The sequence below is a fragment of the Limulus polyphemus genome, unplaced genomic scaffold (assembly GCF_000517525.1).
Source record: "Limulus polyphemus unplaced genomic scaffold, Limulus_polyphemus-2.1.2 Scaffold637, whole genome shotgun sequence".
Classification (NCBI taxonomy): domain Eukaryota; kingdom Metazoa; phylum Arthropoda; class Merostomata; order Xiphosura; family Limulidae; genus Limulus; species Limulus polyphemus.
This window is the reverse complement of record NW_013666247.1, coordinates 21,023-46,836: the sequence shown is the minus strand read 5'-3', so window position 1 is coordinate 46,836 and position 25,814 is coordinate 21,023. Positions and strand designations below refer to the sequence as shown.

Below are 25,814 nucleotides of genomic sequence, written 5' to 3'. Positions count from 1 at the left end.
CGCATCACTCTTAAGTTCTTAAGAGTGATGCGTCGATAGCTATAGCAGATATATTACTTCTGGCCAGAAGCAATATATCTGATATAGCTATCGACGCAACACTCTTAAGAACCTATAGGTTTCAGACGTGCATTATATTTGTTTTAAATAAATCTGATCCTTTCTCTAATCGTGTGTCTTCTGAAGTCCTCCGATGACTCAGTTTACGGACTTACAACGCTAAAATCTGGGATTCCGTTTCCCACGGTGAACAGAGCGCATGTAGTATATTGTGTAACCTTTCGTTAAAACAACAACAGCAGTGTTTATTGAATAGCGTGAATATCGTTTTGCAGAAATATCGTATTTTCAGCAGTAGATATTAGTCATGAATCTTGAATACAATATGTTACAGTTTTACCACTTCTCATAATGAAAATAAATATCAAAACATTAGAGACACTGTTGCTGGAATCAAGATATCTTGGTCTTGGAACTGCTTTAACTTATTTTAATAATGGAAGTACTAAACTCCCTATAATTATTGTATTAATACATCTTCCCTACCGTTTTATTTTAACTACATAATTAAGTAATTTACTGTCCATAAATGAATGTTGTTCTTAAGAAAAGATTATTAATCAAAATTTAGCAACCAAGAGAAGATCCCCACAAGACGTTATAAACTCCAGTCATAGATCTGAGCTGTTTCATTAAACACTGTATTAAAGTTTTTGGTACCTACCTTTGTGACAATATTAACACAATTATAAATGATTTTTACTTCTACAAATCACTATCATTTCAGGCAAACAAGTTTCCTATAATTATTCATTAACGATATATAGCTTACATACACTGATAAACATGCACCCATCTTATGTCTTGATGAAGAAGAGAATAAAATAGGCTGAAAAATCTTTCTAAATCAGTATAAGATATATTAAAGACTGCAAAATCACTTGGCTAAAGTTGTTTTTTTTTAACAAATAAAAACGGTAATATTATGAAACGAATATATTTTTACTACAAGATTCAACAAAATATCTTAATAATATATGATAATAGTTTAATTTTTATAAGATAATATGAACTGATACTACAACCAAAACTGTTTTCAAACGTTTGCGTTTAAGATAAAATACTCTTTTATTATATTTTATAATATTAGTGTTGTTTGGGTTTTCTTAGAGTAATACTCCTGAAAAATAAACATGTACACTTACCATAAAATTACACGCAGGTTTGTTTGTTTTGTTGTGTTTGTTCTACAGATTTTAGAAACTATGGAATAATATTTGTCTGAAAATATATTTAAAAAGAACACTATAATGACACTCAAACTCTTTTAGAAGGTTAATGCTTGTATATGCGTTAATAAAACGTTATCAAGATCATTTGTCTGTCGCAGATACAGCACTAAATTCCATTCACGAAGACAGGGGAGGTTCATGAAATTCAAGACGACAAGTAGGAATTTGTACCAATTTAAATAGAGCCAGTCCGTACCCTTCCTCGCTCGTGCTGGTGCATGCCTGTGATAGAACTCCTTAGTTTCACCTTCATCGCCTCCATCATGCTCATCTGTTTGATAATGAAAAGATACGAACAAATACTCTGCGTTTTCTCTTTGATAAAATAAAAACACAAACAACCACTAATAATTGTGAGCTCTTAGTAACAACCTTTACTATAGTATTATTCTCAACAAAATAAAATAAAAACATTATTTTGAAACCAAAATATTACTTAGTTATGTTCCTTAAGTAAAACAAAATGTCACAACAGTAAAATTTCTTTCGAAAACCAATTACTTCAGTTACTTGTCCTATTAGACCCAAAGTGTATAGCACAAAGAGGAATAGTAAACAATTCATATCAGACAGCTTTAACATTTGGAATATTAACTCTATCATACTAATGTTATAAATATATTCTTCAAAAAAATACTGAAACAAAAAAAGATTAACCTTATATTTTTGTTGAAACGTTGATCACAAACGTGTTCAGTATTGCTTAAAAACAATATAACATTTATCACTCATTTAGAACTCTTGCTCAGATACGTAAAGACCACAAATTATATAGAACGGTCAAATAAACTACATATATGATGCCTTTAATAAAATGAATATTACTCGAAATCTAAGCATTTAAAAATGATTTTTTTCCTCCGTTTGCAATATGATTGGTCGTAATGGTAGATTATTGCTGGATAGTTTTATCTGTCTAAAATATTAAGTATGAGTAAACTTTGTTATCTTACTAATACCATACGTTTCAAAACATCAAAAGGAAAACTGTGACCATATTTCTTTCTTATCTGTCAAGAATACCTAAAATGTTTTGGTAGCTCATGTTGAGCAATTGTGAAATCTTCAATCTGTATTTACAGTTTCATATTGCTATAGTTATAGAAAATATATGACTAACAATTACATCAAGTTCAAATGATCATTCTTCTTTACAGAAAAAGAAAAAAATACACGTGTACCTTTGCTCTAGTGGCTTCTGCACGCGCCTTATAGCAGAAATCCAACAAGGCAACTACCATCGCCCACACTAAACCGCCAATAAGAATATAGAAACAACCTGCCACGTTACTTAACGTCAGCTCGTTTTGAGACGAATCCTGTTGAACAATAAAAAAAAGAAATCGTAAATTTTTCTTCATGTAGTAAATCATTGTTAACATAGAGTGCACAGTCAATTGGCATACTGCATACTATAAACATATATTGCAGGACAGTTGGAGTATTGACTTCTAAATACGGCTTACCTTCCCCGTATTGCTGCTGCACTCGCTCCGGTCATACCACCACTTATTCTTTAATCTAGCCAAGTCTCCATTTTCTGTTAAAGACAGCACTGCTAAGTTTAAACGGTCCCTGAAAATAACATAAACACAAGCGTTTGCCAAGAGTTTATAAACATTTCTTTTTAGAAACATACTAGTTTAAATCATGCTGACCTTCCAAAAATACTATAGTGTCATGACTTAAATAATCAATGTTTAAACTCCTGCTCCAAAGTTATTACTCATAAATATCTAGCTAAAAATTATCTGACGGGTCTTCCTATGATAACGGTCAAAGCCCATTTCATCACGTTTGTAGATTTACATTCAGAATGTTATTGAACTACTATTTTATTAATGTATAATTTCTTAATTTAAGAAAATAATTTAAGTAAATATTTTTAAAAAATCCTCTAAATATCGATTTTTTATGTGTCACGTGGTATGTTGAATGCAGCATTGGTTCAAATTAGATGTTTATGATGAACAAATACAAAGTCTATAATTTCTTACGAGTTAGGAACTCAAATTACCGATATTAACAAGATAGAATATGAAATAAGAACCATCTATATTTTATATTGCTGAAATATCGCTACATTTAGTGAATCAAACACAGTGGCCCACCCACCTCTTTCCATTTTTGGAAATACTTGCTTACGTACACTTAATTCTCTCTATGACGTGTAATACCCAATCGAAAACTCAGAGTGTCCCTCACTTAATTTTCTGAGCCGCTGCGAAGTATTTACGCGGAAAACCCTTTCATTTTTATGGAAGATTCCAAGTGATAAGTTAAGAAATTAATGAGCTCGAAAAATTAAATTTTTTAGACCCAAATACAGCTTACTTACAAAGCCTGATAAATTATAGTGGAATTCTGTGGTACTTATATAGCTATTTATGATTTTTTGTTATTTCAAAATGGATATATAAAAATAAAGAATTTTTTTTTACGTTTTCCACGTGAAATTTGATAGGGCTTAGCAAATTACGAAAAGCAGCAAACGAGTACAAAGTTCGTAACTCGAAGAAATAATTGTTTTCTATGCTTCTTTATTTACTATTTTATGTTTAAAGAAAAATAACTGAAATTTAGCAACTTATTTGTAAACAGTAATAATGTATATACATATATGATGTATTATAACCGAAATGTAACAGTATTTTACAAAATACTGGTCCACTAGAACACAACCAAAGGCAAGTTTTATATTGTTGGACATGTAACATCTATGCACGTGCGCCGAGTCATTCAAAGTCTGTGATGCTAGTCAGACACTACTGAAAGGTCAATAAAATATATGTAAAATATTATGAGATTTAAGCTATTTAGACTAAACATTTGTGGTTTCGTGTTATAATCTGCAGTAATTCTAGAACGAAAAAAACGTAATTTATATCAATTTCCTGTCTTTTATGGTGGTTACGATGTCGGTCAAATCGACCAAACCCATGCAGAGATACAATAATGAAAATAACAAGAACAGATAAAATATAAAGTTTTACCTAAAAGAACGTTTGATAATTATCTGAAGGATACAGGAGGTCATAGAGATTTCGCAAGTGAAATCTGCCAATTTTGTGATGCATAAAATTATTTTTAATATTAAAATCAAAATTATTTCTCATGTTGGATAGTCAACATTCGAAAATAAAAAATGCACGAGCAAATAATTAATTAAAAATCTTAAAGCTTGATTACAAAATCTGATACTTTGTGTACAAATGTCTCGTAATGTTTACTGATGATCTGCAATTCGTGAAGAAACGTGTACATTTTAAATAGTTTATGGTTACTTTCGGGAATACGGGCTGGGTGAAATTAGGGAAGAAAAATCGATGTACATAGAATTTCACAAAATTAAGAATAATAGCTTGTTTTACGCAAATCGTCAAAAACGCCAAAATAAAGTAAAATCTTGGTTTAGATTTATCTTATGCATTGCATCTATCTGAATGGAAGATTCAACTCCGACATAGTCTTAGTTTGATCTAAGCTTATACATAGAATCTAAAGTTAGATAATGTATGCATTTCTTATTGTTACTTAAATATAAAATAATAAATGTTTTCTTAGTTGAACATTTAACTAAATATAGTGCGTATTGTTCTGTTAACCTGTTCTAGATTCTGTCAATTTTACTCCATTTTTTTAGTCAAATAATTGATTTAAAAAAATCTCATTCAAAATATTTAAACAAGTTTAAAACCTATAAAATACTTATTTAAAGATACGTCATTTTGAAAGTACTACTAAAAGTTTGAAGTTGATAGCATCTCTACCTATCCTGTATCACAAATTACTTAACATTGACAAATTAAATCAAACGCATTTGTTTTCAAGCAAAATTTTTTAGTCGGTAATTAACAGTACATAGAAGAAAAACTACTTTATCAAAAGCTGTCTTATACCTCAAGTTTAACCAAACTAAATGATAAGCCCTATGCTAACATATTCATAGTAAAGAAACAAACAAATGTGACATATAAAAATGCTTAATTCTCTCGAACCAAAGGACATCGGAATAGATATTCATAAACTATCTTATAAATGGGCGCCCTCAGGAAAGGGTATTTCCCCCTTACATTTCACAAATAATTTCACGTATTATTACGTAAAGTTAATATCGTAGTTAAACTAAATATTTTCGTAATATTTATTGAAACTGTAAACTTTTGTTAGCATTTAAGCACACGTAACACATATTCTTTTAGCTACACACATGTTTTGCCCCCCTTGAAAATATTTCTGTGGGCACCCATGGTCTTATTCAGCAACATAATAAAAAATACCGAAGATTAAAATTTGAAAACTGCTTAATGAACTTGAACATACCTTAAACCAGAGCCGAGAGGTGTGCCTACTCCAAAACCTTTAGCATCAAGGTTTCTCCCAACTTTCATGGTATCACATGGCTGCCGTTCGTTGATGTAATCGTTGGTAGTGGACTCCAGTAGAAAAGCATACTTTCCTTTTGACTCTCTCACTCGTTTAACTCCTTCATCGTATGAAGATGTGAATACGTGTTTTCTAGAGTTCATGAATTCCCACATTCTGGCATAAACTGCTATCTTAGATCTCTTCAAAATGATACAAATAGTTGTTTCAATCCTCTATTTCGATTTTTTCAAATAATTCAAAATACACGGATTAACATAACTGTTTATAGCAATAAACAAAAAATAAACTAATAATTCAACTTAATGTGGGTGAATATACATAACAAAAAAAACAATTTATGATTTTTTTTAAATAAGAGAGAATCCTCAATGGCTGCGGCACTTGAAATTATTTTAGGCAGGATTAGAGTAAATTAATCTATGAGACCTTTGTTTCCATTTTTATTAGCTATATTTCTGTGCGCCAGTAATGTCAAGCATGGTTGCATGTATACCTGATTTGATTTTATCACTCATCAGGATCTCTACCAGCCTATCTTCAAATTGAAATTATTTTGGGCAGGATTAGAATATATTAATCTGTGAGACCTTGGGCTTGGTCATTATATCAATAGAAAGAGTTTGACCTCCTGAGTTGAAAACTGTAATTAGATCAAAAATCGGATCAAGAGATGGCGAAGCTATGAGCTAAAAGTTTGTCCTTGGAAAAAAAAATTTAGAGCCGTTCTACGAGCTGGTCATCCGCGACTAATCACGAAAATATCAAAAAATACCCACCATTATCTACACTCAGTGTCATTTCCTTTTAGATACGTTTATCTGTTTTGCATTGAATAGATATATTAAGCCATACCTTAAACAATACTAGGCTATTATGCAATAATTAGAAATTGTGAACATTGAATGTCAACATAATTATACTAATATTTAAGTTAGAATTTTAAATTTCAGGACCGAGAGAATTGTCGTTTATTTTGCAACATAAAAATTGATTTCCCACAACTCTATTATTTTCTTTACATTTACCTACTTCGGATACCTAATGATTGAAGTGAAAAACATGAAATAGAAGTATATTTAACTACTTCGGATACCTAATGATTGAAGTGAAAAACATGAAATAGAAGTTTTATGATTCACAACAGCAACATTATAATAAAGGAATTAGTGATAGCGGAAAAACTCTATCAACTTCAGTGAACCAAATGATTGTACAAAAAATTCTTAAACTTCTTATGAATTTAGCATTTGAATCCGAAATAGACAAATTAAGATCAACGTGAAAAAACAAAACATTTGTAGTTTAGTTGATTTTTATCACAAATTGTAGACCTGTTTGTTTCTCATGCTTTGCCAGTTTCGGCGTATGAACCTAACCTTTATAATATTATAATATATATAAATGGTGTTTCGGGGAATCTTCTGTTCTCCACGTTTCTATATTGTGAATATTCTGATCCTGAGACCCAGTCATTCTTCAGCATCACAGGAGTATACAACGTACAGCATGTAATTATATTCTCGTAGCTACAAGATTTGAGTGACAAAAGGTCTGTAATCAACTTTAGAATTCCTTCAGTTCCTCACAACACTGGTATCGATTTAAATTTCTTACTCACCTATCATACTCTTCCACTTACCCAATCTAACATGGCAACTCTGCTCTAACAGGGTCCTTTGACAAAGTCAATCTCTTTGCCACTTTTCATAAGAAAAACTTTCCTGCTCCACAACAGTGCCCTCTGAACTTTGATATTTCAAGGGATATTTATACTTTATCTGATATCTCGTTACCAGATCTTCCCATTTTAACCACACTCTGGAGAATAATTATACGGAATTCCAAAATTGTGGGTGATATCCAACTTGTTCTAAAGAATAAGCGTAATATTGAAGCATTTCTGGATGAATTTACCTATACGTATCTCTGCTATTCTACGAGGAAGATATGTATGTTTCTGGCCATGCTTTTTACATTATTCACATTGAATTTTACCCACAATATTGGAAGTTTCCAATAATCCTATTTTCATATAAATGGGCTTGATTTTGTCTCCTCCTTTACACTCAAGTTTAATTTATCCGCCTCTGATACACCATTACAAATCACCTTCTGCGATGTATAACTGGCACCACTTGGGGTTTGAATCCACCTTTTATTCTGTATTCTTATAAGGCCTTCGTTCTTCCTTGCATTACTTATGTTCATACCTCATGGAAATCTGCGTTTTCTTCTTTTTTGCGAAAGACTTATGGGTCTAGAACACCATGTCGTCCGTCTAACCTTCAGAATAAAGCTACCAACTCCAATCCAGAAAATGTATGGATTTCCCAACATTATTCACCATTTTCAGAAGTTTTATATCTAATACATTACACAGAGCTTCCTGTCTTGCAATGTCATCCTTGTCAACTTGCTAAAATCTTCGATTCATCTTCCACAAAAAGTGTTTCATGCAGCTGAACATTTCTTCCACATGAATGAGTTACCTCTTCCATGGAGGTGATCTAGAACATATTGCTTCCCTTATGAAAAAACTTCCTCCATATAATTATTCTGTCTAAAGATATTTTTCTTTTCAAATATCTCACTTGCCTTCACAACTGTTCAAGTATGTTTTTGAACACTTGACGAACATAATTTCAGAAAAATCAGCTTTCATTTTGGAATCATTTCCAGTACAGTAAACTTACCATCTGGCCATTCGTTATCCATAGCCACTATGTTCTGAAGATAGGGTGTAGCCCTTTGCTTGCCCACCAGCCTTAAAGGCTAGAATGAGATGACAAAGGGGAAAAAAGCTTTTGCTTCTCATCATCTAACCCACGTGATGAGTTCTGGTGTTAAATTAAAGACCTATTGAGCAGTAACTTATCGGCTAGTTTTGTAGAATTCAGATCTTGGACAAATTAGGAGGAATGTGAAAAAAAAACAAAAAACATTCATAGTTTGCGTGACATTTATCAAAATTTTAGGCTTATTGGAAACTAATAGATCATTCAATGCGATCGATTTATTATTAAAATTTATTCGATATCTGTAATCGACAAATAGTTTTTGATTATATATTTATATTAAAACACTGGAATATGAGACTTATATATTTTTTCTCCTATAGTAGGCCCGGCATGGCCAGGTGGTTAAGGCACTCGACTCGTAATCTGAGGGTCGCGGGTTTGAATCCCCGTCACACCAAACATGCTCGCCCTTTCAGCCGTGGAGACGTTATAATGTGACGGTCAGTCTCACTATTCGTTGGTAAAAGAGTAACCCAAGAGTTGGCGGTGGGTGGTGATGACTATCTGCCTTCCCTCTAGTCTTACACTGCTATATTAGGGACGGCTAGCGCAGATAGCCCTCGTGTAGCTTTGCGCGAAATTCAAAAACAAACAAACAAACAAACTATTTATAGTGGCGCCAAAAAAAACGTATGGAATATTTTCGAAATATAACTTTTTATGATTTACATTACATGCCCAAAAAGGGTAAACATGAAAATGTGTTGTTATTTTTTAGAATTTAAAATTTTCCAAAACATATACATTAAAATATTTTGTGGCTTTTTTTTTCTGGACATCTAACATGCTTATGTAAATCTATCCTTAGTCATAAATTATCTGTTTCACTAATATATAATTCACCACAATTCACACATTCAAAAAATATATTTCGTTCTTAGAATTGTAATTAAATGAGTTATTAATTTAAAACAATTATTTATTATTACTTTTTATTGTATTGGTAGTTTTCATCTAACCCAGATTAAATAAAACAGAGTTCTTTTTTTTACAACTGAAAATACCTACTTTAGAAAAATCTCTTTCTTTAGTTTTATTCAATAATCTATTCAAATTTTTAGGTTGAAAAAATAATTTTATTATCTTTGAATACATATTTCAGTTTTTTATCTAATATTTGTTTGATTGGGTATTAATAAATGAAATATCAACATCTATATTTGGACAATCACAAAAGGTATAATATTCTTTTCAGTTTTACTAAACTATATATGTTTAAATGTCTTTTATTTAAAAAGTTATTCTTAAGATAAATTTACATAAATTCCATGTTAGAAGTCCCGAAAAAACGGTCACTATGTGCCAGCAAATATTTTAATGAATGTATTTGGAAAACTTGTTCGAAAAGAACCGTATTTTCATGTTTTCCCTTTTTGGAAATGTGAATTAAGACATAGAAGTTTTTTTTTTTCGGAAAATATTTCATAACTTTTTTGGTGGCACTTTAAATAGATAGAAGTAAGAGGGCAGAAATAACTGGTTGTGTAAAGTCAACAAGAATTGTGAAAACCGTGAACATCATTACTAAAACTTACAGAAATAACAATAAAAGTAAGTAAGAGGTATTAAAATATGAAATAAGCAAATAGCATTTCTGTAATAAGAAGAGAAAATATAATTAGTATCTTGCGCAGCTCTCAATTATAATTTGAGCAGTTTTTAACGTTAAGCTTTTCGCACTGTCTGTGAGTGTACATTTGTGATTGTAAATGTTCAATTCTTGCTTGAACATTGAACTTTATACTTTACAGATTTCTGTAAAAACTAAAAATCCGTGAACTAACTTTGAAAAATTCTTGCGTAGAAGAAAATCGCAGAGTTCCATATTCGACTTCGGTCTGCCTCGATAAATCGTCTGCAGAGTTAATGGGAGTCACCATTCTCTCAACGGTAAGGAAAGCTGCCAAGTTGGCCGTGTACGAGGATATAATTATCAGTGTAAAAAACCACCATACGCTGCCTACGATCCGACCAGCGACAGACCTAAAAAAACAAACATTGAAAAATACCTTTTCCTCATTATAATGATTTTATAGATAATTTCAGTTTTCAGTATGCTTGGAGAATTATTTAGAGTTATTCATTCGCTAATTATATTGGAATTCATTTACAAAGATTGTGGGAAACAGGTGACATTGTTCGTAGGAAAGTTATCACTGTCCCTAACAATGAATGAACATTTTTTTTATCTAAGAAAGAATGATATTTTGCAAAAACATTAATGCTATTTATTTTTTCTATCAATTCTCAGTTAAGCTAGAAAAAACTACGAAATTACACTATTTTTTGCTGAATGTTAATAGCTCTACGCGTTTTCATATCTAATCAAAATATGAAATTTGTTTGTTTGTTTGTTTTGTATTTAAGCACAAAGCTACACAATGGGCTATCTGTGCTCTGCCTACCACGGGTATCGAAACCCGGTTTCTAGAAATGGCTTTATCCCTGTAGTGTTTATTCTAAAATATGTACATTAATGCTTATCGTTTACAAAGGAATACGTATATTCATTAATGCTTAATGTTTCTTGACTTTATCAGTAAAAAAAAAAGACATCCAAATATTTGGATAGTTTTTGTGTGTTTTCATATTACCACAACACATAAAAGCAACATTTTATAACGCAAGTGTTCGAAGTAATATTTTTAAAAAATGTCACAGTTAACTACATTAACTGTCGAAAGATAGACATTTCTACTGGATTAGGAAAAAAATTAAAGTACTGACTTCGAAGGAAAACAAATTAAACGTGAAATGTGAAATCTGATACTACAAAAAAATAAAAGAGCAAAAATCTGTTTGGGGGTGGGGAGAGAAGAAGTCGAAGGTGTACCTGACCCTCCCAGGTCCAACATAATCGGACCTAAAAATCAGGTACAGCAAATGATCTTCAAAAGCAATTGTCTGATAAATAAAACATGTAGTCATTAAAGTTTGTAAGAGTTTGTTGTTTGTAATTAAGCACAAAGCTATACAATAGGCTATATGTGCTCTGCCCACCACGGGTATCAAAACCCGGATTCTAGCGTTGTAAGTCCGCAAAAATACCGCTGTGCCACTGGGGACTTTTGTAATAGATAAAGTAAATATATTAGAATCAAATGTGTCACATGAATTACATTTAGTCTCCCAATTAACCCTTTTTTACCGGCTGAAACGTCTTACACTGTAACACAAATTAGCACCAAATCCTTCGCTAGTTTTAGCTGATATTAAATTGGCACAGTATTATTACTTTGACTAATTTCTTATTGAAATTAGCTATATTTTAGCAAAATAGTCAAGTATTTGTTATAATGGTTGTGCAATTGAAACAGAGGAATGGCTTTATACGAGACCAGACCCGGCTTGGCCAGGTGGTTAGGGCGCTCGACTCGCAATCTGCTGGTCGCGGGTTCGTATCCCCGTCCCACCAAACATGCTCGCCCTTTCAGCCGTGGGGGCGTTATAATGTGACGGTCAATCCCACTATCTGTTAGTAAAAGAGTAGCCCGAGAGTTGGCGGTGGGTGGTGATGACTAGCTGCCTTCCCTCTAGTATTACAATGCTAGTTTAGGGACGGCTAGCGCAGATAGCTCTTGTAACGATATTACGATAAAACGATACTACCAAATATCATAAATATCATCTTTGTAAAATGATTATTGTTGTTCACAGTAATAATTAACTTAACGACAAATGGTGTAATTGTATTGATAATTTTATGTACGAGTAGACAAAAATCCTAAGAGTGGGAAAGAAAAATGAAATAAATAAAAATTAACTGAATATATATACATATATATATATATTATGCCTTAGAGTGAAAATGTTGTCAAATCAAATATATTAACAATAATGTTTATCATACACAACTTGAAACTAAAAGAACTAGAGATTTAGGTTTAAAATTAAATGTACAGGTAGAAAGACATACAGGTGAAACAGAGTTTTATATTAAATTTACGAACAAGGTAAAAAGTGTACTTACTTTCTTCGTTTAACGATTGTATTACAAGAAATAAAAATAAAATACCGAGAGAATAGAAATAAATACCAAATACGGAAGGAAAACAGTTCAAAAATTATGTTTCTTCTGTACATCAAACGTTCATCTAAAGAAAGACGTTCACTGATCATTATGACACTATGATAAAGAAATGGATACTTAGATAAAATAAATTTTATTTCAACCCATGGTGGTGGTATAAATAACTTCTGCAAATATATGTATTCTAAATATCATGGTAGCTCTCCAAGTGATAAGTTTATTTATTTTAGTGCACCTGATTTTATATTTTAAGTCTGTAAACTAACGGCTGGATGTTATCAAATTATTGGTAATTACGGTATTTAATAATTGATACTGTAGGTTACATTTTTAAGTACCTATCCTCACTTCTATATAAAATTGTTGTGACTCCGTCACCTTTTTCCAGATAGATTTACCCGAGAACACTATTTTCTTTTCTACCCCTAGTAGCACAGGGGCAGACTTACAACGCTAGCAACCGGGTTTCGATACCCGTGGTGGGCAGAGCATAGACAGCCTATTGTATAGCTTTGTGCATAACTACGAATAAACACTATATTTAATATCGTATGCGCATCAATGTTTCATGAAATATTGTAAATACTTATAAATATATATAATGTGTTGAACAAGGAGTTGACTAATGAATACGTTATTATTCGATACCAAAGATGAAATGTTTGAGAAGGAACATCCTATTTTTATTTAATTAATAAATTATCCCGATAGTGGCCCAACGGTAAATATCTGAACTTATAATGCTAAAAATCGGGTTTAGATACCCGTGGTGAGCACAGCACAAATAGTCCATTGTGTATCTTTGTGTTTAATTAACAACAAACAAATAAAGTTAAAGAATTAGAGAAAATGAACAGTTAAACAACCATAGAGTCTAAGATAGACTTTAGTATTTCTTTACCTTGGGCAGACATCGCAGCCCTGCTGCATGAAAGCTCCTAATGAAAACCAAAGACTGTTCATTAAAGAGAAATCATTCGAAACAGACGGACCCAGGAAAGCCTCTTCAAAGCGCCATTCTACAGGAGAGAATCGACTGACTAAGAACAAGACAACTGAAACTCCCAAATAAGCTAAGATAATGCACATCCAGATCTTTTTGGAAAGTGGGTTTAGAAAAGAAAATACTCCCGGTTTCTTCTTCATCGGTTTTTTTATCATGATGCTAATACCCAGAGACATGTAAGGTTTGGTAAAGTCTATTACCCTTTCTCTGGCAGACGTAATCGTCAAAGGAGCAATAGCCATGTCCGCCTCCTGTAAGAAAATATAGATGTCTTGAGTGAACTTGGAAAATACATTTGGGATAAAAAAAAAGATGATAAACCACAAAGAAAAAGCCAAAAATCGGATAGGTTTAGGTTAATATAACTTACCATACGAAAACACTTGAAGTGTTCAGTACACAACCATAGGCAACTACCAATCAATGTACAAGATTTATAATTTGCTAGAATTAGGCAACTAAACATACGAATTCGTACCTGTTGTAAAAACGCAATGAACATCACAAACTTCCTTTACCTTTCGAATAAGTTCTCCAACCATTCCGTTCCAACCAGCCGGAGAACTAGGATCCTGCCCTCCGTAATTAGAGTCATTAACGAGTTTTAATACATAGTTTATCTTCAGTTTTTCTGCTATCAAGTCAGCAAGATCTTTACTATAGCCCTCGAAAATGTTGTTTCCCTCTAAAATCTCACCAGGTTCAGGTTTGCTGTACATCAAGTATGGTTCTTCCTGGTTATATAAAAATAAAAACAACATTCAATGGTGTTGTTTACTGTATAAGACGATAGAGATGGATAAATAAGTTAGCATACATGTCTAAATAAAAACTTGTTTCGAGCAGATACTTTTTGTCAGGATGTATACACTGTTTTACTTAGAAGTTAGTCTATAGGGAAGGAGTGTTTCCAAGCCTATCTTCTCTGTAACACATGGCACTCTTTGTGGGATAAGTGTGGTTCTTGCTCAGTAACATAATGATATAGATAATAAAGAAAATTTAACAATATTTGTCGATTCACAAAGCATCATTACGCGCTGTACCACTTGTACTAGTGAGACTCTTGTAAAGGGAGCACATGCATGTAACTAAGCAGACCATAACATCTGTGCTACAGCTAGTCCAACAGACTCAGACTCGGTAGATTATACTCCTGTGACAGCACTTCATCAAGAAAATGTTTCATCTGAAGATCAAGAGGGAACTTTGGTTGATATATAGATGCAACAAAGTCTATCCAAGACATTTAGAAAACTTTGCATTTGATGACAAATGGTCAGATGTATCTTCTACTGTAAACCCATGACCAACCATCTAGAATTTTTATGTATCCAACTCATTTTCTAGAAGGCTACAACAAGAGCTTTCATCTAAATTACATGGATGAAAACAAGTGAATAGTATATTTTGTATCTATTCTGCACTGTTTGGGAACTTTCGTGGAGACAGGAAGAAAACGAACACACTTTTGAACAGCCACTTAACAAAATTCCAACACATGAATGAAGGTGAGTAGAACCAATAAACAGCTACAACATTCATTTAGAATGTTGAGACCGAAGAATCAAACCCTCCCATTATTAGTTGATATGAAGAGATAGAAGAATGTAAAGGGGAATAGATACATATGTTGGTGAGACAAGAGGTGCATTTATCTTCAAGGGTTTCATGAGAATTTAGTGACATCTATAATCCCTTGGAAATTTCCGATATTGTGAATTAAAAAGATGTTAATTGAATAGAAAAATCTGGGATTAGAGATTGAATCCAGGATTTTCTTGAATAGCTCAATTGAATAGACTATGACTCTGTTAGTAAAAGGTCCTGGGTTCAAGCCCAAGTCTTAGAGTTTCTTTTTACTTAACGACTTTTTTCATTGAGAATGTTTATTAGAAAGTTTACTTTCAGTGATTCGTGTTATGAATTAAATCTAGTAATAAAACATATATATATATATGAGAGAGAGAGAGAGTCTATTTAGGCTCTTATGATTTGATTAGGTGGTGGTGGTGAATCAACCCACGAATTGCCACACCACAATAACATACTCATACTCATAGTTGAAGTTCCTTATGAGTGAGGAGAGACAGGGATGACTTTTATTCTTAGACAGCTCAGTTGGATGGAGCATTGGCCCTAGTTAGCCAAAGATCCTACTTTGAAGTAGATTTTCTTTTCACTTAACGGCTTTTCACTCACAACGTTTCTTAGAAAGTTTGGTTTCAGCGATTCATATTATGAATTAATTATGAATTTCTGAGATTATAAACTTTCCAATCATGATTATGCTCTCAAGCAACACATGAATTAACCAAAAGTCCGCACTGCGGCGTACTTTCCAACATAAACATACTGATGCTGAAGTTTTCCCATCTGGATGGGATTCTGCTTCAACGAAGGAAACCAGTAAATTAGTTTCAGTTATCAGTTATTACAAAACATAAAAACATGTATCGTTCAAGTTACCTAAAAATTAAAATATAAATGTTTATGCTAGCTGACACCGTGAGCAATAACAAAAAGATTTTTTATAACTGCTTTTCATTTTAACTCTTTAAAGTCCCAACAGATGGCGATAATGAAACAAACTAAAAACGTTTGTTTAGTTTTGTTTGTTAAGCACAAAGCTACTCAATGGGCTATCTCAGCTCTATCCACCAAGAGTATCGAAACCCTATTTTTTCTACTATAAAACGAAAAACGGAGTGATTTTACATTTCTTTCATAAAAATATCAAGTAAAATTACCATTTCTCTCACTCCTTTGACAAATATAGTTTATTTTCACACAAACATATCCAATATTCGTTTGGTCTTCATTTTGACTTTTTTAGCCTATTGTTATTTCTTAATCTTAAATTAAAAACAAAAAATAACCAAAGTGTTTTTAGAAAAATAGAGAATAATCATCTGCCACTCATATTCTTTTTACTTGTAAAATATATTGATAATATATAAGTACATATTGAATTGTTTTATCTATCCTATTATTTATTTTAATCTATTGTAATGTATCAGATTTGTTCATAAAATAATCCTTCGAACACTATTAATATTACATTATCAAATAATCTGGTTAATTCAGTAAACTTCTCAGAGATTTATAATAGATAAAAATTGTTGAAATTTCCATCCAGTGTCTTTTTAAGTTACCATTTTTAAAATGAAATAAAAGATGTCAAGTTGTCACAGAAATTTGGCTCACTTTACAATACGTTAAACACAATCAATAAGCTTATAAGCGTATATTTGAACATACAGTAATTGAGAAAAAAGGACCTAGTAGACGTGAATCCTGAAATTATTTTTGTACCTAAAGTATAGCATGATTAAAAAATGTTGTATGAATCGGTTTTAATAATATACATTAATCATCACTTTATATGTTATGGGAAAAAAATCTAATTATTCATTCAATCACAGAAATTATGAAAATTTTAATCGAATTTGTTGAACCTTGGCGTGTCCTCTTTGGATGAAAACAACAAAACCTATTTGTTTATAGAAATTATTCCAACAACTGGGACAAATAAACTTGACAGAGGTATTTGACATCCATATTAGAGCAATCATAATTATATCCAAATAATGTAAAAGTGAAAAATAAATAAACAGGAATGACTTTTTTAATGGTATAATTATTCGGTCTATTATTCTAGACAATAATAATCTGAATAATTATACCATTCGTAATACTAACTCCTCGTCTCAATCATTCCACAAAACTATAGAAATGAGCTTATATAATTTCTTTCATACAAATATCAATACAATTTGGCATTCCTCAAAATTATGTCTAAAAGATAGTTTATTTTCGAACAAACATGTGCTATAAAAATGGTTTATATGAATAGTGTTACGACCACTATTGTGTTTGTTGTGTCCCAACAGGCCTGATGAGCTCTAGATTGAGCGAAACGCACCGTCTGTAATGGATATGGTGAACATAATGTGGTTGGAATACCATTATTATACATTCTTCTAATTATTTAAAATTCTTAAGGGTTTGTTTGATTGTTTGTAATTAAGCACAAAGCCACACAATGGACTATTTGTGCTCTGCCCACCACGGGTATCGAAATCCGGTTTCTAGCATTGCAAGTCTTCCCTAAGGGACTAGATACAAAACGCAGTGTGAAAAAATATAACAAGCCTAATAATAACATCTAACTATTTCTTATATAGTGTAACATGTATTATTTTTAGACTTATCATAACGTTATAAATTTGCCAATATTACTTTATTAGAGTTAAATTCACAATAAAGACGTTTCCTAATATGCTCTGCTGGGAATGATCTAGTGGTGTATTTGTGTGCACTGCTGCGTAGAAGTAGATCCAAAGTTTGAGTACACATTATGGCATGTTGTAAAAATGACAGTCAATGAAACTTTTCGATTTGGATCAAGGGTAGACTTGTGAGTGTCAGGTGCTTCTGACTGGTTTTTCTCTCTCTAAATTATGAATGACTATGACTGAATCTTGGGATCTTCTACCCTATTTTTAGCCCAGCTTTTGTTTTGGTTGAAAATAACAAATACTATACCTAATATGCTGTAGATTCGTTATAGAAAACAATGGCTTCCAAAATACTTTATATAATAAACCATACATTTCAACCAGAATATATAACTTTATTCTAAGTCTCTTTATTTTAGGTAAATAGTTTAATCATGATATGAGGTTTTATCAACAACATTATCTCAAACTACACTTAACATGGCAATTTGGTTTTCTCTACTTTGCATCAAAACGTGATATTTCTTTCTTGTAAATCACGAGCAGTAACTATAAGTATAAATCACTTACAAATATTGGACTGATGTTTGTTTTCTAATACACACATTATGCTGACCTAACCTCTGAGGCAACAATGTTTCCAATAGTACAGTTCCAAAAACATATTAAACATTATTATTTCTAGCAAAACCCCAGTACGATACTTGTACCTCGCAATGTTATATCTAAACCACGTTATTAAGCCAAACTATTGAGCTTGATAATTTAATCGACCAACTCCCACTCCTTTTATTACAAGGCGTTATCAATGACGATAGTGGCGATCCTTAAAAACAATCTAACCAAGAATAATAAGCAAAAATGATAAATAAATTTCTTTATTCAAATTCTGCATTTTTATTTAATAATCTGTTATCTCTCAAATTTTCAAATCTCATTGAAAACCACATAATTTCCTAACCTTTCTAAACAAAAATTGAAAAATAGTCCATAATTAAACCATCTAAATAATTTTATCGTGGTTATTGCTATTTCTTGATTTTACCGGTTTTATAGCTTTATGTGCAAAAACTATATATATATATATTGTTAGCCTTAAGTTTATTAGGATATTTATTACCGTAAGATGGCTTCTACATCAAAAGAACGTTTTACTCTATTTGTACACGTAACTTTTTATAGTCATTATATTAGCAATGAAACGCAAAATATTTCATATTTGTATTTTATCAAATAGTTCATTTCGAAAACCTTTTACATCTACAAACACCCGTGAGATGAGCTATACAAATTCTTAGTTAGTAGTTCTTATAATAGGCCCAGCTTTAATAAATATTAACTTATTCTGTCATTCTTTCCTTTTATAGCAAAATTAAGGTCATATTTTATTATTTTCATGATAATTCATAACAACTTCAACAAAAGTTTCTATAAATTTTAGAATATAAACTACTTCTACTTGAATTAATTCATATCTCGATAGAATGAGCTTATACTGCTTAATAAAAAACGAAAATTTATGTAGAAATTAGATAAAAGGTAGAGGACCACTTGTTACTTTGACATCTTGTGTATAGCTTAATACTTAATAGTATATACTCAATACTTAATAGTATCAAAGAGTTAGCATATCGGTTCTTTTTCCTGAACACCACAAACACATAGGTCATGTCTAGTCAAATAATACGAATTTTTTTCAAGCCCTTAATTAAGAAAATAAAGATGTGCATGAAACATAGCATGCGCTATGAGAAATATCTTACAAAATCATATGTGTTTACCAAAATTTGTTTCACACTTGCTGCCCCCAGTGGCAGAGCGGTATGTCTGCGGACTTACAACGCTAGAAACCGGTACCCGTGGTGGGCAGAGCACAGTTAGCCCATTGTGTGTAGCTTTGTACTTAACTTCAAACAAACCCACTTGCTATCTAATAACAGGATCGACATGAAACCAAAATAAAGAACACGTTTGAAGTGTAAAGTGGTTTTCTAGGCTATATTCAATTAATTGGGTGATTTCATTTTAAGTCAAAATTATAATCTAAGAAGTTAATTATTAGATGCGTTAAATTACTGAAGTGACTCTCAAAGCGATTATCGAACACATCATTAGCATATAAAACCTTTATACTAAACATCATAATTCTAGCAGAATGAAACATCATTATTTTCCTTATTAAAATTTCATATATTTTTCATTACTGTCTGCATGGAAAAATTTAATCAATTTTAAGAAACTTTGTACTTGAGTGTGCGAACACATATTTGCAATATATAGGCAAACAAATGAACTGTAAAATCGATATGAATTTAGTTTAAGGTTATTTGAAAATGTTTTTTAGCCAAAATAATGTTCGTGCTTTACTTTATACCATACTATATGATACATACATGTATTGAGAACCATTTAAATTACGTAATTTTATCGGTATAGAGGAAACATCACATAAGCCGTTTCGAAAAAAAAAAAGACTCAGTATAGAACTAGGACGATCAAAAACGGATCTTTCCAAATAGTATATAAGCTAATTTGTATATAGAATACCAATGAAAAGAAATTAGTAAATATGTCATAAATAATTAGACTTAGGTAATCATATAACGTTATCATCCAGACAAGGGATGACTGGAACATTTACTACGGCGTTTATTACATTCTCTTTATGTATTTGCACAGCACACAATTTTATGAAAGCACTGAACTAAAGAAATCACATGAAATAATGTGTTTTATATAATGTCATATAGTTGAAACATCTACTTTAGGAAGATTATATAGTTATATTATATTATATAGTTTTCTTATTTTCTAAGAACACTAATTCACAATGTAGTTAATGGTACGAAAATTGATTTATTTTAATAGATTTATTTGTTGATGAATCTGATAATATTAAACATAATTCGCGTACACAGATTAATAGATTTATTTGTTTCTTTTGTACTTTTTTATTTTTAAATTTGTAATTCAGCAGTACTTAGTCTAGTAATTCGTGAGAATCTGGTGCTAAGTCGGTAGTAATTTAATCTTTTTTCTTTCATAACAGGAGTGCAATATTAAGCAATTTCCAATATGATCTAAGATGACACATTACTGCAGCGCTGTTATACGCCAGCAGTGACGGTATTAGCATGATAAATCACATAGTGATTTGTCATAAGCTTATTTCTGCAAACGTTTGTCAATTTTTAAATATTCCTTGCATTTACATATTTATATTTATAAATCTGCATAACAATATTAACCCAGGTAATTACCTCTTTATCGTCATTATCAAAGTTAAAAAAAAAAGTTTTACGAGCCTTGATGTGTATGAGAGATAACTGCGCATATAAACCCTCTTTTCATTACTCATATATTTTGTGATATATTCGAAGGTTTTTGTTTTTCAATACTTGTGACAGAGATAGTTTTACTGTGTGCACTCTCGTTTATTTCTCGTTAATCAAACATTATAACTGTTCTAACTGCTAAGTTGTCATACATACAGAACAGAAAATGTGAATATCTCATTCTTTGACGACTCAACTACCTTTAAAGGTAGACTTGTGCAAAACATACCAACTTAACAAAAAAACTGCTTAACAAAGGTTTTGCAACGATGTTCTATTGAAATGAGACTTCTTCGCATAAAATCTATGTCAGTATTGCCCCATTCCTCCTGTGCAGCTCTCTGAAAACCAGGTAAGTCTTAATACTACGTCTTCTGAAAGCACACTTAAACAGACCAAAAGCACAAAAGTCCTTTGGAGTTGCAGATGCAAATGAGGTCGATCATATAATTTGTCTCCTGATTCCTGCAGCGCTACAAATGACTGGGACAAGGACAAAAAACAAGAATAACTCAATCCTCTTGCGTGGTTCCAACTGTTCAGGTCTCTGGTGGTGAAGTCATGACTTAGGACATGTTTTTCTGAAATACGATGGACACGGCTTACATCAGCATCATTTTTGATCAAGTGCATCCGACGATACTTCATTTTTATTCTGATAGGGACAGTTACTTCCAAGATGGAAGTGTTTCCATACGTTTTGCATGCATGGTTCGGGGAGCTTGATGGAAACTTCGAGCCTCTTCCACGGCCATCATAATTCAACTGAGTATTTGTAGCATGAATTTGAAAAGCACATTCACCACCACTAATCTCTGTCTACCTCGCTTTGTAAATTGTGGAAAATATTTATGACTAAATGAAGAAACTCTCTCAGGACACTTTCCAGCGCCTTGTGTATTATATGCTATGCCATATCATGACTGTTATTCGAGCAAATGCTTCTCCAGCCCGTCATTAGGTATAGTTCCAACTAAAGTGTCCAATCAGTGTAGGTATAACATGCAATAAAGATTAAAAATTTATGTCTATCAATATGTAACTATGTGTTTACAAGTCTGCTCAGCGAGTTGTTTTAAAATAATTTATTTATCGATATCAGTTTGCTTTGTTTTGTTTTGGATACTTGCGTAAAACTTCACAAGGGCTATCTGCGTTAGCCGTCACTAATTTTGAATTTACAAATTTGAGTCAACAGTACTTACTACCAACTATTGGGTAAAGGTTGTTTGATGTTAAGCACAAAGCTACACATTTGGCTATCTGTGCTCTGCACACCACGAGTATCGAAACCCGGTTTCTAGCGTTGTAATTGTAAGTCTGCAGACATACCGCTATGCCACTGGGGAACCCAGCTATTGAGCAACTTTAGTTGAACGATGGGACTTGACAGTCACTATTAATACGTACCCATGGCTTCAAAGTGCTAAGTGCATGCCGCTATGCCACTGGGGGACCCAGCTATTGGGCAACTTTAGTTGAATGATGGGACTTGACAGTCACTATTAATACGTACCCATGGCTTCAAAGTGCTGAGTGCATGCCGCTATGCCACTGGGGGACCCAGCTATTGGGCAACTTTAGTTGAATGATGGGACTTGACAGTCACTATTAATACGAACCCATGGCTTCAAAGTGCTGAGTGTGCTTCTTTTAATTTTTTTTTTGTTTCTTGACTTATTCAGAAATAATTAGAGAGACCACTGCATGTGATTGTTCAGCTTTTCAAAAATAATAATGTATTGATCTACTGACGAATTAAGGTTAAGAAATCTTAATAAAAACTTACCAGAATACTTGTTACAATGTATGTTTTGTTTTCTATTCCATTCTCCAGGTTTTCTCCGTTAACAGTAGGATCAAATTCTAATCCCCGAGTGTCGGAAAATTCAGCTATCTATGAAATTGTAAATTTTCTTAAATGTCTATTATAATATCAATCCACAAGAACGTTATATTATTAATAGGTATAATCTTACATAAAACGTACGCTATCTGACAATTTGTGCATAAAGTTTCAGTATAGATGTGTCAGTGTTTGCAACAAAAACAATAAAAGATTATTATTGCTTATTTAGTAGCAATATGTTTTTAATATTAGGTCATAATACGACTGATCGTTAATAATTTCAATCATATCCTTTTTAATGGGCAAGTACAGTTTTTCAGTAAGAAGAGCGTATAATAGCATTTCAACTGTCTTTTTTGTTGTTGTTCCGTGGCGCTGCCAACGAACCCTCCCACTCAAAGCTCCAGAAATAATCGAGCTGCCTTGATCGTATCGTACGAGATGTTAGTTGAAACTATTTATTTCAAACAAACGTCATGAAATGTGGAAAGTCCCATCTAATGGAAAATGACAACAATTTGTTTGTTTCAAAATTTAGCACAAAATTACAAAGAGGCTATCTGAACTTATAAACAAAATGGAGAACAGCAAGTGAACAGCACTCACCGCCAAACATTGAGCTACTCTTTTCTGATTATATTGTAGGATTTAATAGTCCCTTTCGCAGTGCACCCACACCTCTAAAGTGGGGAGCACGTTTTTCGTCAGTGGTCAAGAACCATTAACTCTATGAATCACAATTCGAGCCAGCTAACAACTTGACCACGCCCGGCTCTCATAGCGAATAACGTGACATTGTTGAAATGCTGTTATATACATTTTAGTAAAATTTTGATAACTATTATTTACTAAAAACCAGAAAAGACTGAAACGTATATGACGCAAACGATAGAGATTAAACGTCAAAATAATTTATATATATCTTCAACTTGTTAAAATCAGTAGTCGAGCTACATTTTCTCAAACGTTTCTACTTAAATGGGATAAATACAAGCTGCGTTTCGTAATATTTTACGAACATACTTTGACCATTTCACTATCCACGTTCATTTCAACTATGTCAATGGTAAAGTTTTTCCGGAAACCATCTTCAGAAAAGGAAATATTTCCGGTTAATCCCACAATTTCCGTCTGAAAAACAAAACACAGTGAAAATATATAAATACCTATAGAATAAAACTAAAAATACGCCTACGATCTGGTAGAAAATACTACAAGTTTATAACACTAATAATATCTGAGAAACCTAAGCAAGATTGAATCCGCTAATTAAACGGAAGTATGAAAGTTTGGTATGTAACACGTTTATATGTCATATGAAACATAAGTAATATCTGCTTCATGTTCTGAAACGGAAATTAAATGAAATGTTCTTCACGAGTTTCTATTCTGTGGACTCAGTGTCTACTCTTCTGTTGTGTGCTTTTCAAATCTTGGATCTGAGTATCTACTCCTTTCTTTATTTTTTTTACCCATATTACTGAATACGTCCTTCTCACTGTGCTGCCACATCTGTCGGGTGCTTTTCAAATATTGGATCTGAGTATCTTCTCCTTTCTTTATTTTTTTTTTACCCATACCACTGAATACGTCCTTCTCACTGTGCTGCCACATCTGTCGGGTGCTTTTCAAATATTGGATCTGAGTATCTTCTCCTTTCTTTATTTTTTTTTTACCCATACCACTGAATACGTCCTTCTCACTGTGCTGCCACATCTGTCGGGTGCTTTTCAAATATTGGATCTGAGTATCTTCTCCTTTCTTTATTTATTTTTACCCATACCACTAAAGACGTCCTTCTCACTGTGCTGTCCCATCTGTAAGTCCAGCCAGATTACTATTCATATCTCAACAGTTCATGTGTTCATATTTACATAGTAGCTTTAGTTCTTTCAGTTTTTATAACTTTTCAATTCTGTCATTTGCACCTTCACTTTAAAATTGTTTATGATACATCCTTGCGTTTTTCGTCTTTAATTGTCCTTATTAAGTAAAAAATACAAACTATGGTTCTGCTATGCATATGGTTTAATCTTTTGAACGTCACTGACATATTTTAAGTCGTTCCTCTCAACTGACTCCTTCAACCTACCGATTACATGAATTCTTCTACTGTCTATCTTTATGAACATTTTTATTTAGAGCTATCATTATTATTGCAGAAAACACAAATTACTATAAAGACTTATATCAGCAAAATCGTGATCTATAAAAAAAGTTTAGTAAGTTCATAAGAATACTGCAATGATGCTTTACATTCAAACATTAATTTGGAAAGTTTGGAAAATATGACTAAAACTGAATATTTTGATAGAGATATTGTTAACTACACGAACCACTATACAGTAAAGTGTGAGATATTAACGCACTACAGTGGCTATGAGTACACTTCACTATCTTATTTTCAATAAATACTTGGTATATTACATCAAAAGGAATATAATTGTAATTCCACAGTGACTTTTCAGCCGTACTAGATTGACTCTAGTATGATAAAAATTAAATCACGTTTACCTTCTCTGAGTCTGTAGGATTACGAAGAACAGTAATTACATTTACCTTCTCTGAGTCTGTAGGATTACGAAGAACACTAATCACGTTTACCTTATCTGAGTCTGTAGGATTACGAAGAACACTAATCACGTTTACCTTATCTGAGTCTGTAGGATTACGAAGAACACTAATTACATTTACCTTCTCTAAGTCTGTAGGATTACGAAGAACACTAATCACGTTTACCTTCTCTGAGTCTATAGGATTACAAAGAACAGTAATTACATTTACCTTCTCTGAGTCTGTAGGATTACGAAGAACACTAATCACGTTTACCTTCTCTGAGTCTATAGGATTACGAAGAACACTAATCACGTTTAC

At 32.2% G+C, this 25,814-nt stretch overlaps 1 protein-coding gene across 1 annotated transcript in view; it reads right to left on the bottom strand.

Moving 5' to 3' along the window:
* Positions 1-25,814, bottom strand: part of LOC106459613 (glutamate receptor 1-like) — a gene marked incomplete at its 5' end in the record, with an annotated part of 33,924 nt that overhangs the window by 683 nt on the left and 7,427 nt on the right. The window contains 10 exons of the mRNA XM_022386137.1: positions 1,489-1,563; positions 2,474-2,611; positions 2,759-2,867; positions 5,616-5,860; positions 10,264-10,462; positions 13,411-13,766; positions 14,034-14,249; positions 22,881-22,988; positions 23,964-24,071; positions 25,635-25,800. Coding sequence (XP_022241845.1) covers positions 1,489-1,563; positions 2,474-2,611; positions 2,759-2,867; positions 5,616-5,860; positions 10,264-10,462; positions 13,411-13,766; positions 14,034-14,249; positions 22,881-22,988; positions 23,964-24,071; positions 25,635-25,800 — 1,720 coding nt within the window. The remainder of the gene's footprint in view (positions 1-1,488; positions 1,564-2,473; positions 2,612-2,758; positions 2,868-5,615; positions 5,861-10,263; positions 10,463-13,410; positions 13,767-14,033; positions 14,250-22,880; positions 22,989-23,963; positions 24,072-25,634; positions 25,801-25,814) is intronic.